This window comes from Grammomys surdaster, unplaced genomic scaffold (assembly GCF_004785775.1).
Source record: "Grammomys surdaster isolate TR1022 unplaced genomic scaffold, NIH_TR_1.0 270, whole genome shotgun sequence".
Classification (NCBI taxonomy): domain Eukaryota; kingdom Metazoa; phylum Chordata; class Mammalia; order Rodentia; family Muridae; genus Grammomys; species Grammomys surdaster.
In genome coordinates, this window is record NW_021604711.1 from 1,993,282 (window position 1) to 2,006,833 (window position 13,552).

At 51.1% G+C, this 13,552-nt stretch overlaps 1 protein-coding gene across 1 annotated transcript; it reads right to left on the bottom strand.

Moving 5' to 3' along the window:
- Positions 1 to 377: 377 nt before the first annotated feature.
- Drg2 (developmentally regulated GTP binding protein 2) lies at positions 378 to 13,350 on the bottom strand. The gene is made up of 13 exons (XM_028776596.1): positions 13,184 to 13,350; positions 11,382 to 11,542; positions 8,495 to 8,584; positions 7,897 to 7,957; positions 7,171 to 7,261; positions 6,656 to 6,728; positions 6,463 to 6,553; positions 5,821 to 5,918; positions 5,434 to 5,510; positions 3,697 to 3,785; positions 3,075 to 3,133; positions 1,372 to 1,425; positions 378 to 1,052 (listed from the first exon to the last, which is right to left on the bottom strand). The coding sequence occupies exons 1-13, from the start codon at positions 13,245 to 13,247 to the stop codon at positions 966 to 968; spliced, it is 1,095 nt and encodes a 364-aa protein (XP_028632429.1). The 5' UTR covers positions 13,248 to 13,350; the 3' UTR covers positions 378 to 965.
- Between the last annotated feature and the right edge of the window lie 202 nt (positions 13,351 to 13,552).

Below are 13,552 nucleotides of genomic sequence, written 5' to 3' on the forward strand. Positions count from 1 at the left end.
AGAGCACTTGTACACTGTCTATGGAGAAGCACAGGACTCAGCCAGCACCAGTGGAGCCTCCAGCCTGGCTCGAGCATCAGCTGCCCTGCACTTAGAGAAGCCTTTTGCTATTCCAACAGTCGCAAGGGCTTCCTAAGGATGCCATCTACTCTGGCAACTGAGCCTGGCCTCTAGAAAGGCCAGGGGGGCTGGGGGTGGGGTGGGGGAACCTGCAGCCTCTAGACAGTCTTCTTGGGCTGGGCGGATTCTGCCTTCTCCTGGTTAACCAGGCCCAGGCCAGTCCCTCATAGGCCGACTTTCCATTCATTGCCAGGTTCCCTGCTGCCCCATTCCCCATTCCCACTGGACTAAGCACAGAAACACAAGTTCCCCTGGTCTGGTCTGGAACCACTTTTTTCTTTTTTTAAATTTTATTTCAGAATAGAGGGCAGGCATAGGAGCTTAGAAGGAAACAGAGCTAGATCAGAGGTCCCACCCAGGTAGGAGGAGGCTGCTCTGGGAAGGGCTCCAAGGGGGAGGCACTTTAGGACACTGGCTGGGCCCTGGCTTCCACGAGGGACAGCCCTGTGTTGGGAGGACCCGTGGAAGGCTTCATCTTGAGACCACAATGTGCTAGAGTTGCTGTCAGGAGTCTCAGCCTCGGGGATCCTACCTGAGCTGGGGTCAGCTTAGGTCTAGCTGGGAGGATGTGGGTAACTAGCTCCTTGAGTGCTCAGATGGGCCACAGGACATGGCCACAGGCTGTAGGCTGCTTGGTAAGCCTACCATAGGTACAGGCTTTATAGGGAATGTCCTCAGTTAAGCCCTGGTCCCCAGCCTTGCCTGTCCCAACACTGCTTACTGAAGGAGATCATGAACCAGCCAACTCAAGAGTCACTTCCTGGGGTATATGTTTGTACTTTTCCTGTTTGTGTGTTCCAGGGGGTCCAACTCCCCAGGAGCCAAGCTGCAGGAAGGTGGTATGATTACTTCTTCACAATTTGGATGACATCCTCATGCTCCATAGTGTGAGTCAGGCCCACCCGCTGCGGGCTGTACTTGGTGCTGGTACCCTGATGGAAGAGGGCAGAGGGGACATGTCAGTCTCTGGATGGCCAAGGCTGCAGGACAGTGGGATGCAAGGGGAGATGTGAATGCCAGAGGAAGCAGGGGCTCCGACAGAACAAACTCTGTGGGCCCAGACAGGGAAGCATCCCACTTAAGTCTTAGAGATGGAGAGACCTACTTCCAACTCTGGTTATTCATGGGGTAGGACAGACAGACACAAGGGTCCCCATGCACAAGGGCAGGGATGCTGCCAGGAATGCTGTGCTGAGCCTAGCCCTGAGGATGTTGGGTCTAGCCTTCTATCTAGCTCCTGCTCAGACTTACCCACACCAAGGCATACTTGAACTGGCTGGCCAGTGACCGATGGATGCGGTGGCACTACGGGACAGGAAAGTCAGGGAGATGATGAGGCCCCATAACTGGGACTTGTGCTGAGCAACCATCCCACATGAGGTACTTTGATGCCCCAGGCCACAGGTAAGGCAGCTATAGACCCCTGCTTTATCCTACCCACACCCAGCTCTAGGCGGGTTTGAAATCACACCCAGGAACACTTCTGCAGGTAGTAGCCCTCTGCTTGTCTCTTCTGGACAACTGTACCCATGTTCCCTTTAAAAAGGTCAGGAAGGCTTTTCCAGAACACCCACCCTGGCTTGGAGTCATAACTGCCTGGTCGCTGTCTGTCAAGCTGTCTGGCTGTGGCCTACAGCATCTTATATATCACATCACACCATGCCATCCTCCTGGTAGAAATATCATATATGGTGAGAGCCAATTTACTCTAGACAAGTAGCCTGGTCCAAGGTGGAACATGCTCCCCAAGAAGGGCCAGCACCAGTGTCTACAGCTCACTATGCTCCCAGTAGGAGGCACTACAGCCATGGTCCAGTAGAAGCTAGAGTACTCTCAACCCTCTTTAGCCCATGGCTATGAAACCTGGGCCCAGAAGAAGAGGTAACTAGCCTTGCTGTGTGTCCAAGTACCACAAGGCTAGTACCCTGTTGGCTCAAGTTAGACTTGCCAAATGAAAGGCGGACTACTAGCCTGCTTGTCTTTCTGAGGGACTGCAGGAATGGTTGGTTTCCTGCCCCCCAGACAACAGATCCTGAGAAATATTGGGGATGGAGGGAAATACAGCCTATGAAAAGAACTCAGGATCATGATTGTGTGGCCTGACGATACTCAGGGGTGTCAGGCAGCAATTCTAACAAGGAAAGGGACACTTATGTCCAAGACCACAAACTCCTGACTGGATGTTCCTTCAGATCTGTATTCAATATTAGTTTGGACTCCAGGGCACCTCAGGCCATGCCCTCCAAACTTCTTCCTGAACTACATCTGAGCAGACCACAGACCCACAGACAACAGTTGAGCTCTGGGGACAGGGACCTGAAATCTGCTAAGCTCTGGTTAGACCAGAGCTACCACATTTGGAGCTGATGTTCAATGAATGCATGATGGGGCAGGAAGCAGCCTCAGCCAACCTGGACTTAGGCAGTTGGAGAATAAGTAAGAAGAGTCAGGCCCCAGGAGCCCTCGGGAGCTCAAAGGTGGCCACAGGAGGTGGTGATTTGGAGCAACAGCTCTGCCACTGGGGGAGTTGGGGGGAAGAAAGAAAACTGGCCTTTCCCAGGCTTAGCCTCATACACACTGGAGAAATTGGAATATAACATAACAGCAAGGGTGAAAAGGTGGCAGTTCTCCTTCATTGGCACCAACCCTGTGATATCAGGAGCAGAGAGACAAAGACTACTGGGCAAGGGCACCTTTTCAGTGCCAGGTGGTCAGCTGAGCCGTATTCACTGTGATCTTAGCCACCCTGCAGCTGTTACCCAATCCTACAGGACAGGAAAAGAGAGGTCCTCCTCCACCACCACCACCAGCGCTCATCTCACAGGAAGAACCCATCTCAGTGTCCAATAACCAGGTAAGCCAAGGAAAGCCTGCTTTACCTCACCTCTCCCTACCCTGGCTGGAACAAATAGCTCAGGCCACATCCTGGCCATTCAGGTAGGTTTTCAACTTACCACGTGTTCAACAGAAGCCCCTTTCCGGAGAATGATGGCGTCTGTGAAGTCCGGTCTCTCTGCAGGGAGATGAAGGCATGTCAACCAGTCTCTGTCCTGAATCAGCTTCCTTTATAATGGGGCCCTGGTTTCAGAGACTTGTTCTACCTCCCAGGACCCCAGCCTTGCTCCTTACCATCTGGCATACCGTCAGCATAGAATCTTGTGCTATGCCACCCTGTCATCCATTACAGAACCCAGAGAGGAGTCATGGCATGTGTGAGCTGGATGGGTAGGGGTGAATGGATGCTGCAGCCTAGGTGGGAAGCCATAGATAGCCCTTCCTAGCTTACAAAGGCAGGGTTACCACAAACTGCCTCACATTCAGGTAAGCAGTGTGAATAAGGAACCTAACAAGTGGCCTGGCACTGTGGGGACCTGGCACAGCTTCCAGACCAGCTGCCCCACAGCCAGCATCTCAGCCACGTGAGCTTAGGCAGAGCAAGGTCCTCTGCCTGGAGAGAAGACCAGGGCCCATTCTAACAGACAAGCTGGCAATGGAGACCTCTGCATGCCACTAACAGGCTGACAGCTCTGGGAAAGTTGGGGGAGGCTCATTTCCAAGCTGTCATTCTCAACTCACGCCCTCTCTTCTTGGTGTAAATGCAGGTTAGAGCCAGGTACTCCCAAAGCATCTCCAGCAGGTAGTCCAGGTTCAGCTTCATACCGCAGCTGCAGGGAAGGCAGTGTCAGGCAGGCAGGGCCCTGGGGCTCAGAGGCCATATAGTCTCTACTGTTGGAAGTAGTACTAAGGCCAGTGTGACCCTGCCATCACCTGTTAACAAGCAGGTTATCATGATGCCAGCTGTACCTCTGGTTACCCAGCATCATAACCAACAGAGCTCAGCATCCTCCTATGGACCAGTTTGGCTGCATGTTATAGGGAGTCCAGAGTCCATGGTATCTGTTATAGGGGACAGAGGCCTGCTGTGTTGGGACCATGGGCATGTTCACACTTCCCTAAAAAAGATAGATGGATTGCTAAAGGTCCAGGGCCACCCACAGGTATCTCAGAATACAGAGGGAACATGTGCTGGCTGGCTTTGTGTGTCAACTTGACACAGCTAGAATCATCAGAGAGGAAGGAGCCTCAGTTGAGGAAATGCCTCCATGAGATCCAGCTGTAAGGCATTCTCAATTAGTGATCAATGGTGGAGGACCCTACCCACTGTGGGTGGTGCTACCCACAGTCTAGCTAAAGTTCTATAAGAAAGTAAGCTGAACAAGCCAGGGGAAGCAAGCCAGTAAACAGCACCCCTCCATGGCATCTGCACCAACTTCTGCCTCCAGGTTCCAGCCTGACTTACTCCATTGGTGGATTATCATCTGGAAGTGTAAGCCAAAATAAACCATTGCCTCCCCAACTTGCTTTTTGATCATGGTGTTTCATTGTAGTAATAGAAACCCTAACTATGACAGAGGAACCTAAGTTTTGGGACAGCCAGACTCAGGTGGCCCTGGATGCTGTGGTAAGTACAAGCTGGGAAAGGCGACCATCTCCCAAAACCAAGGATGAATATGTCTTAGGCAGCACCAAGTATCTGGACAGATGTTGCCCTTTGCAGCAGCTGCAATGTCTAGGAGACAACCTTCAGCTGTCACCTGCTCCCACAAGCCAGGCCCTTAAGGAAGCCATCAGAACACTTGGTTTGACGGAGGGAGGCAGAGAAGCAGAGGACTTAATACAACCCCCTGAAATAGAGCTCTGCAGGGTGCAGGGTGTCATCAGGAAGTGAGTCACTGACTGCTGGCCAGAGTCACCCGTGACCCATGCAATAGAGAAGGGTAGGAAGTGGGGTCAAAGTGGAATTCACTCATCCAACAGCTATGAGAGCTCTTCCTGCAGCTCCTGGGCTTTGACCTCTCCCTTGGGAGGAGATGCTGGGGATCCAGCTCTCTTCCAAGCTGAGGTGGCCTGCCAGGGCCTTATCCCCTGGGATTAGAACTCTCAGAGATAGCCAGGCGGTGGTGGCGCGTGCCTTTAATCCCAGCACTTGGGAGGCAGAGGCAGGTGGATTTCTGAGTTCGAGGCCAGCCTGGTCTACAGAGTGAGTTCCAGGACAGCCAGGGCTATACAGAGAAACCCTGTCTCAAAAATCCTTAAAAAAAAAGAACTCTCAGAGAGACAGGACATGGCAATGCACGCCTTTAATCCCAGTAGTCGGGAAGTGGAGACAGGTGGATATCTGTGAGTTCAAGGCCAGCTTCCAGCCTCCACTACATAGTGAGTTCCAGAATAGCCAGAGCTATACAGAGACCTGTCTCAAAACAAGAAAACAATCTGAAAGGAGAACAGCATGTCAAGAAGCCACTTTCTTACCTGATAACAACACTGTTGGGCTTTCGAGCTAAACGGTCTACTTCTTCCATGGAGATCTGGTCGATTTTGTTATACACCTGAGATTGGATAGCAGAGGAACAGTCACGCCAGGGACAGAGCCTCAGTGGCAACACCTGCCCACAGGCTGGCTCCCCTCAATGACACTGGCTGGAGGAAATCCCCCTAAGAAGAACCCTGGTTTCAAGCTCTCCATCCCTTTAAGACTCCAGCAGCCACTGAGGCAGGGGAGGTGAATGGGGAGAGCCCTGGCTCTCAGTTCCTTTCAGCAGACTACTGAAGTGGATGGGAGCCATCTATCTGGGTCACTGAAGTACAAGAGATACACTCAGAGAAAAGTCACGTGGCCTGGGCCACTGCACCACTTACATAGAGGCAGGGCATATACACCCGATTGCCCACAATCACATCGATGAAGTCATCTGGAGAGCAGTCTTCTCGGAAGAGTACCTCGGCATTGAAGATCTCTGAGTAGCTCAGATTAAGGGCAAGCTGTGTACTGGCTTGGTGTCCGAATGTGTCTTTTAGTGGGAGGGCCCAGCAGTAAAATGCACTGGCCACAGGGACCTGGCCACAGTCTGCTTGTGAAGTTCTACAAGCTCTAAAGGCTTGAGGGACTCTCTCACCTCTAGTCCCTAAACACAAAATACGAAAAACAAACCAACAAACGACTTCAGATTTTGCTGTCAAGAGTGAACTAGCACCTGGAACCCCAGGCTACCCCAGCAGCACCAGGTGAAAGCTGGAGGTCCCATCCTGGCCTGCTTGGCCTCACTCACTGGTATCTCTTGCCTCTGGAGTGCTGGCCCATTCTCTAACACCCTGCAAACACAGCCCCTGCTTCTTCTCCAAGACAGAGACCCCAGTTCCCATGACATTCTGTCTTTCTTCTAGATGTCATCTGACACCTGAACATCCAACGAGGAGCCAGGAAGCCAATTGCCAAGTGTGTGGCTAGGTCCTGAACCCTGCCAGCTGCCCCAGGCTAGGAGGCTCTTCCTGGAAGGATACTGTATTCGTGTAGGATGAGCTGCACCAGCTTCTCCGAGCATTGTGTCAGTGTGACCGTTGAGTTAAAGGAGATGCCACCACCTTTCTTGGGCTAGAACAATAGAGAAGCAGGGAAAGCTGCTGGTGAAGGGGCAGCAACATCAGTTGTCCATCCCTTGTTCCCAGGTTGCCCCTGGGTAGAGTGTGAACATACCTTGAAATAGATGTTGGGCTTGTGCTTGTTCAGACGAATACCCACAGACTCCAGCTCCTTCTCCAGCAGGGACCTAGGCAAAGGCTGAGTGAGCCTTCACAGGCTGTTTCTAAGCAAGCCACAGAGCTTCCTCATGGCCTATGCAGCCCTGATTGCATGGACAGAAGCCAGCTCCCTCTTCGAGCCCCTTCCCTAGCAACCCAACAGCCCAAAATTGTGGCGGAGTTTCTGAAGCAGAGGTCAGACAGTGCCCTCATGGGTGCCTAGAGGAGGGTGACGAGCTCCCAGAGGCTTACTGTTAGAGACAGGCTAGTGTGCGGCTCTGACAGCGGGTGGACAATAACCAAGGCTAGGCTGTAGCTCTCTACTGAAGCCTAAGGTCCCCAATCCTAGCTGGACATCATCTAGTGGGGAGAACACCTAGGCTGGGTGGTAGCTAGGTTAGATACAGACCCCTTGAGCCAGAGATACATGGGACCAGCCCTGTGGGTTCCCGTCCTGCTGCACACACAGACCTCTGCACATCTCCCTTGGTGGCATCCAGCATCATGACGACAACATCAGCTGTGCGTGCTACAGCAATGACCTGCCGGCCGCGTCCTCGCCCTGCGCAGATAGAGGAAAGGCTATGCCTCAGGAAGGCACAGGCAAGAAGTAGGAAAATGTGACTATGCAGCCTGAAACACCTACTCCCCTCCAGACACTCGCCATTCTGGTTACATTCTGCTCTGTGCTATGATTTTTCTTGGCATTTTTGAGGGAAATCCATGAGCTTATTTATTCAAGGACTCTGGTTTTGTTTATGTTCTTTGAGACAAGGTCCACTTATATAACCTAGGCTGGTTCCCCACCCCCCATGCTGGGACTACAGGTTTGTACCGCCTTAGCCCAGCTAAGACTGATTCTAGAAGTCACCGCCTTAAGTGGAATGACAGGGTAACAATGGCCTTCTTCCCCTCCCTGCAGAAAAGCCCAGCCCAGCCTCATGAACACTTGTTCATTTACTCCTCAATACTGCTGTATTTGGTAGGACTATGCCCATTGTGAAGATAAGCATTCAACCACCGGACCAAGATCACAAAGGGAATATGACACCAGCACCTGAACTGTAGCCTGTCCTGTCTGGAAGGCAAGGGTACCAGGACTAGGGGTCCACAGGTGGGCTCCATGACAGCCCTGTCCATTTTCAACACTCAATGACAGAACTACAACCTGCTTCCCACACCCTGCCCTGCTCCCACCTTGCGCTGCTCCTTCAATGATTCCAGGAAGGTCCAAGAGTTGGATGTTGGCGCCTTTGTACTGGGAAAAAGAAGAGAAGGGTGAGGCAAGGGCTGGGCTACTGTGGCCGGGAGCCTGCCTGGGCCTGTGCACCTCCAATGGGCTCACAGTTGGTGCCAACTGTGGCCAAGTCAGGGCCCATCACCTCAGCCTGGTATAGACTACCATATAAGAGCTAGAGATGCCTGAGAAGGCCTATAGAACACACTGCTGTACAATCAATAAATCAGCTCATATGGAGGCACAAGGCTCCAACAGCTGGTACCCATGCAAGCAAGGCTGAAGTCTGAGGCTTTACAGAGGGGTAAAGAAGCAACCAGCCAGCAGTCAGGGGCTGGAGCTGGATGTGCAGAGGGCAAAGAACCAGGCAGAACTGCCATATGCCAGCCTGATCAACTGGGACAAGTTAGGGTTCTAGGCCAGCCAAGTACTTCTCAGGTCCCCAAAGGGCCAATGCTGCAGGGTATCCCCACATAGGGGCATCTATCTCAGATGCTTATACAATGAGCATTTCACAAGCATACCTCTTTCATGGAGGGCCCTGCACGGTCCACTTACTTCAATGACCCCGGGGATGCACGTCAGGGTGGTAAACTCGTAGGATGCAGCTTCGCTGGCTGTAGAGGTCATCAGACTCAAGAAAGTAGACTAGGAGAGAAAGAATAAAAGGCCACTGCTCTAAGGAGTCTTAACTCAGTCTCCTGGGCAAGTCCCTGTGGGGTAAGGGGCTGCCTGGGTAGACAGAGCAAGAGCCTTCCTTGACTTTAGAGTGGGGACTCGGCCGAGTATACAGAATAACTGTTCAGAGAGAGCATGGTCTCTAGCATGCAAACATGGACTGGCACCAGAGGCAATGTTCTCTGGAGGCCTCACAACTGTCTGAGGTGAGGGACCTGGCTCCTAAGCTCTCCCCGCCTGTTCCAGAAGCCTGTCTCTGGCCCTATTGTCCTAGTGAGACTAGAATTCTGAGCTTGCTGCTGCTCTGGGGCTGTAAAGGGGGTTGCAAATAGAGAGGAGTTGGTTCTGAGACTACTGGCTGCCACCGTACCCAGCTACAGGCTAACTGTTGGATACATTCCTGATCCTAAATCTGATGGCCCACCTGTACGACAGGACTCAGGAGCAGCACACTTTCTATTATAGAGAGAAATGATACACTAGTTACAGAGGGGAGACAAAACAAATCAAATATGCCTAGTCCATAGCGAGTTCCCAAGGAGCAGAGGCTGCTGCTCATACCCCTCTCTGCTGCACTGCCTTGGGATGGATTCAGGAGCTGCTCCTGGTGCAGACCCAGACAGTGCTTCCAGGCCTACATTTGAGCAGCCTCCTGTGTCCATCTTTCTTCTGCTGTATTGTCTGTATACCAGTAGACTGCTAAAAAGTAAGCCAGCACCTCAGTCTTGGTTTCCACAACCATTTCCCCAAAAAGGAAACCAGGCATCCTTGGAGAACTGGCAGATCCTAGCCTAGCAGGAAGTAGATCAGATCAGACAGGTCTCTGGAGGGGAGTTTGGCTGGAGGGACACATGCTGGGATCATTCTGAAGCAGTCAGATAGTCCCAAAGCCAGGACTTCATGGAACACCTAAGCATCACTTTGTCAAAATGTCAAAGTCATCAAATCAGGCTGAGACTATGGCTCAGTGGCACAACGCTGCTCTACCCAGTACTGAAATGAGGTGGGGAGTTGGGGCCGGGGAGCTGAATCAGTCAAGTGTTTACTTCCCTAGCACTCATGTAAAGAACCTAGGAGTGGTCTTATAATCTCCCTGCACTGGGGAGGTGGAGGCAAGGGGAAGCCCTGGGGTTGGGTCAGGAAGACTAGCCTATTTGACAAGGTCCAGGCCAGTAAAAGGTCTTTCTTAAAAAAACAAAAACAAAAACCAAGGTGGAGGGGCTGGAGAGATGGTTCAGCAGTTAAGGGCACTGGCTGTTCTTCCAGAGGTCCTGAGTTCGATTCCCAGCAACTACATGGTGGATCACAACCATCTATGTGATATGATGCCCTCTTCTGCCATATAGGTGTACATGCGGATAGAGTACTCAGAATAAAAATAAATAAATCATTAAAACAAAAACAAAAACTAGGTGGAAACCCTGAGAAATGATACCGGACATCGTCCTGATCTCCACGCCTATACACATACATGTGCACAAACACCCTCATACACATGTATCCATACACACGTGAATATGAGAAAAATAAAACTAAAGAGCAGGGCCAGATAAGGTGGGGCACACCTTTAATCCTAGCAATCAGGAGATAAGAGACAGGTAGTTTGAGGCCAGCCTGGTTTACAGAGCCAATTCCTGCCCCTGTAGAGCTACATAGGGAGACATGAGCCTTGAAACAAAACAAAAAGTAAAAATTAAAGGGTGCTGAGGCTGCCTAGAATTAGGGGGACAGGACAGGTGAATGTGAGGGGGAATCCAGGTTGGTAAGGAGGCAGCAGTTTAAGGAGCTGTGTATCCAAGTATGGACACAAAGACAGCAGCATGACACTAATGCATGGGTTGTAACAAGGGTGCTATTCTCATGTAACAATGTTACCAGTAAACAATGTTATAAGGACTCTGGCATCTCTGCAACAAAAAAATCCAAGATCATTCTAGTATTAAAAACCTATTGTCTGTCAAGATGGCTCAGCAGATAAAAAGTATTTGCCACCATGCCTGACAACTTGAGTTCTATCCTAAGGACCGATATGATAGAAGGAAAGAATTGATTCTTTTACGTTCTCCTCTGACCTCCAGTGTGGCACATATATGAAATGTATTAAAACCTTATCTGCCCCGGCAAAGATGCTTACTTAATCTTACCACATAAAATGGAAGTCAAGATAGGACATTTAACTGAACCACTATCCAGAAGAAACTTTCTAGAAAACTTCACAGTGACTCCATCACTTAACTTCAAGCCAGTACGTCTGGTAGCTCTGAGGCCCAATTTCTCTGTTTTCCTGATGCTCACTCAGGCAGATAGCCTGGCTCTCCCAATGTCTACAGGCAGGCTTGCCCTAAGGGCCTCTTTCTGGAAGCTCCAAGCTGTATCCTCACAGCACTTAGCATTCATGGAGGGAGGGCATCTGATGAACTAACCACTCACTAGAGAAGTCTTCACCTACCCAGACACGTCTTGAAGGACCTTAGACTTCCTTGGAGCTTAAAACCAACTAAGATGACACTTGAATTTGCTTAAATTGTCTTTTCTGAGAGGAAATACGTGTAGGCAGAGTTGGGCATGGCAGTAGGAGGCACAATGCCCAGCACAAGGTACACACTGAATAAATGTGTGCCACTGGCTGAGTTGGAAGGTCAACTATTGGTGCTAAGGAGCAGAAAGAGTAGCCTCTATGTTAGGGTGAGGGGAGGTAGGGATGGGCATGCAGGCAGGTAGGTGACCCTCGATTGTTCTCCCCAAGGTCCACAGGACCATCACTGACCTTACCCACAGAGGGAAAGCCAATCAGTGCCACACGAGCATCACCTGACTTCATGACATCAAAGCCCTCTCCTTTAGATGAGGCTGACTTGGATGGTTCCAGGAGCTGGGCCCGATACTTGGCCAGTTTTGCTTTCAGCAGGCCCAGGTGGTACTCCGTGGCTGGAGGATGTAAAACCAGGTAGAAATAAGTATCGAGAGTCTTTACCTGGTGGGTCAGGTGGGGACCCACATAGGGCCAAGTGCTGACTGAGGACACCAAGACCAGACAACAATCACCTCAAGGAGACCTCAAAGGTCCCCTTGGTACCCCAACGGCACCTCGGCATCATAAGGAGCAGGGATGGGAAGCACTAACGGTACCTGGGGCAAATGGGAGGTTACAAGGCTGCTCTCTGTTCACTCTGAAGCTTTAGTCTTTACTGGTAGCTGCCTTAAAGATTACGAGCCAATTCTGAACAGCCAGGAAGTTCCTGAACTCATGTCTTGTTGCATCCCAAAGATGTCCAGAGAAAACTTGGGTCTGGCTTGAAGGCCTTGGGTCTGCCCTGCTTCTCTACGGACACAGGGCATTTTCTGTGGTGCTAGAATTCCATGGGTGCACCACTGTGGGCAGGACGGGGACACTGTGGCACACACACATTTGCCATGCTGAGAGACGCCCCTGAGGAGATCCAGGTGGCCACACAACCTCCCTGCATGTGTCTCATCACTGTAGCCCCAGGCGGAGGGATGGGCACCTTGTGCTCTGTTTTAACTTTATGTATCTTGACAGCACCCAGCATTCATGGAGGGAAGACATACTGTTTTCACTGCACATGCTTTCCTTTATAGTATTGTTAGGGTACCATACTGTTTCCAAATTCTGGGGGGACATGGGTTACATTATTGAGAAGGAATTCTATTTCAGGTCTTACCAAATCTCCATGATAATAGGGGTATGGCTGAGACTGAAAACACGAGGACCTCGCCCGTCCTGCCCCCTCTCCTTCCTCCCTTCTCTCACCAGCTTACCTTGTCCTTGCCTCAAGGCCTATGAACCTGCGGTTTAAATCAGATCAATCCCACCCTGCCATTACTGCCTAGAAAAGTCACTTAGCCTTGTGCATCAGTTTATCTGCAAAATAGGAAGGACAGCAGCACTAACTCCTTCACATTGCTTCAAGACTTGGAAAAGTACCAAGGACACTGCTTGGCAATCCCACCTCTCTCCACTGATCCCCAACGCTTACAGTTTGATGCTTCCTTGCCATTGTATATTTGGGATGGTTTACTTTAAATATTAGGTGCTCACTCTGGCAGGGGCTTTGCACATGTGAACTTCAACAGAGTGGGTGTTATCCCTAACTACAGATGTGGACATTGGGTCGCCAAAAATTGACATGACTTTACAAGGCTACATAGCAAGAACGTAGTGGACAAATTCTCCAGTCCCTACTTCCTCGACACTACCTATCTGGCGCCTGTCTGTCTGCCCGGACAAGCTGTTTTGTGAGATGTCTTCTCTTGCCCTTTTCAGCATGAAGGCCCAGCAGCCAGGACCCTAGGGGAAAATCCCCGACATTGCCTTTCTGGGTCACGGGCTTATTGTGAGTGCTGAGTTTTCTCTACTTAAACACTGAGTCCAGCACTGATTAGATTTCTCAAGAACCCTGAAACCACATCGCTGAACGTGCCCACTCCCGCCTCGGCATTTTCCCGGTGTTTCTCCGGCCTCGGAGGCGGCTCCAGTTGTTCCCTCATTTTTACAGACAAGAAAAACAAGGAGGATAGAAGGGGAGACCCCTCCGATCCCGCCCTCACCCTTGTTCTTCTGCGTCCGAGCGATCTCCTTCTCGATCTCCGAGATTTTCTCCAAGATCCCCATAGTTGCAGCTTCGGCGGAGATTCACCCTGCCTATAGGTTACAACGCTGGGAACTCACGTCTGGTGCGGGAGGCAAAGCAGCCAGAACCAGGAAGCGCACCAAGAATGGCGTCCTCCTGAGCTCCCGGTGCTGCGAGATTCGGATTCCGGGCACACCACGTGGAGAGCAAATACCATCCGTTCCTACCTTGAGCAGCTGCGATGTGCCAGGACGTAGCCCGGTTTTGACTTTGGCCCATTAGGGCCAGACCCACAACAACTAGTTTGAATGGCAGGGGTTGGGGGGGACCTCTTTACTCTTTGATA

Coding starts and splice junctions, on each gene's coding strand:
- Drg2 (XM_028776596.1), bottom strand. CDS start 13,247: ATGGGGATCTTGGAGAAAATCTCGGAGATCGAGAAGGAGATCGCTCGG. Junction 11,543..13,183: donor TCGGACGCAGAAGAACAAGG/GTGAGGGCGGGA, acceptor TACATCCTCCAG/CCACGGAGTACCACCTGGGC. Junction 5,919..6,462: donor GCTCATCCTACACGAATACA/GTATCCTTCCAG, acceptor TGAGCTACTCAG/AGATCTTCAATGCCGAGGTA.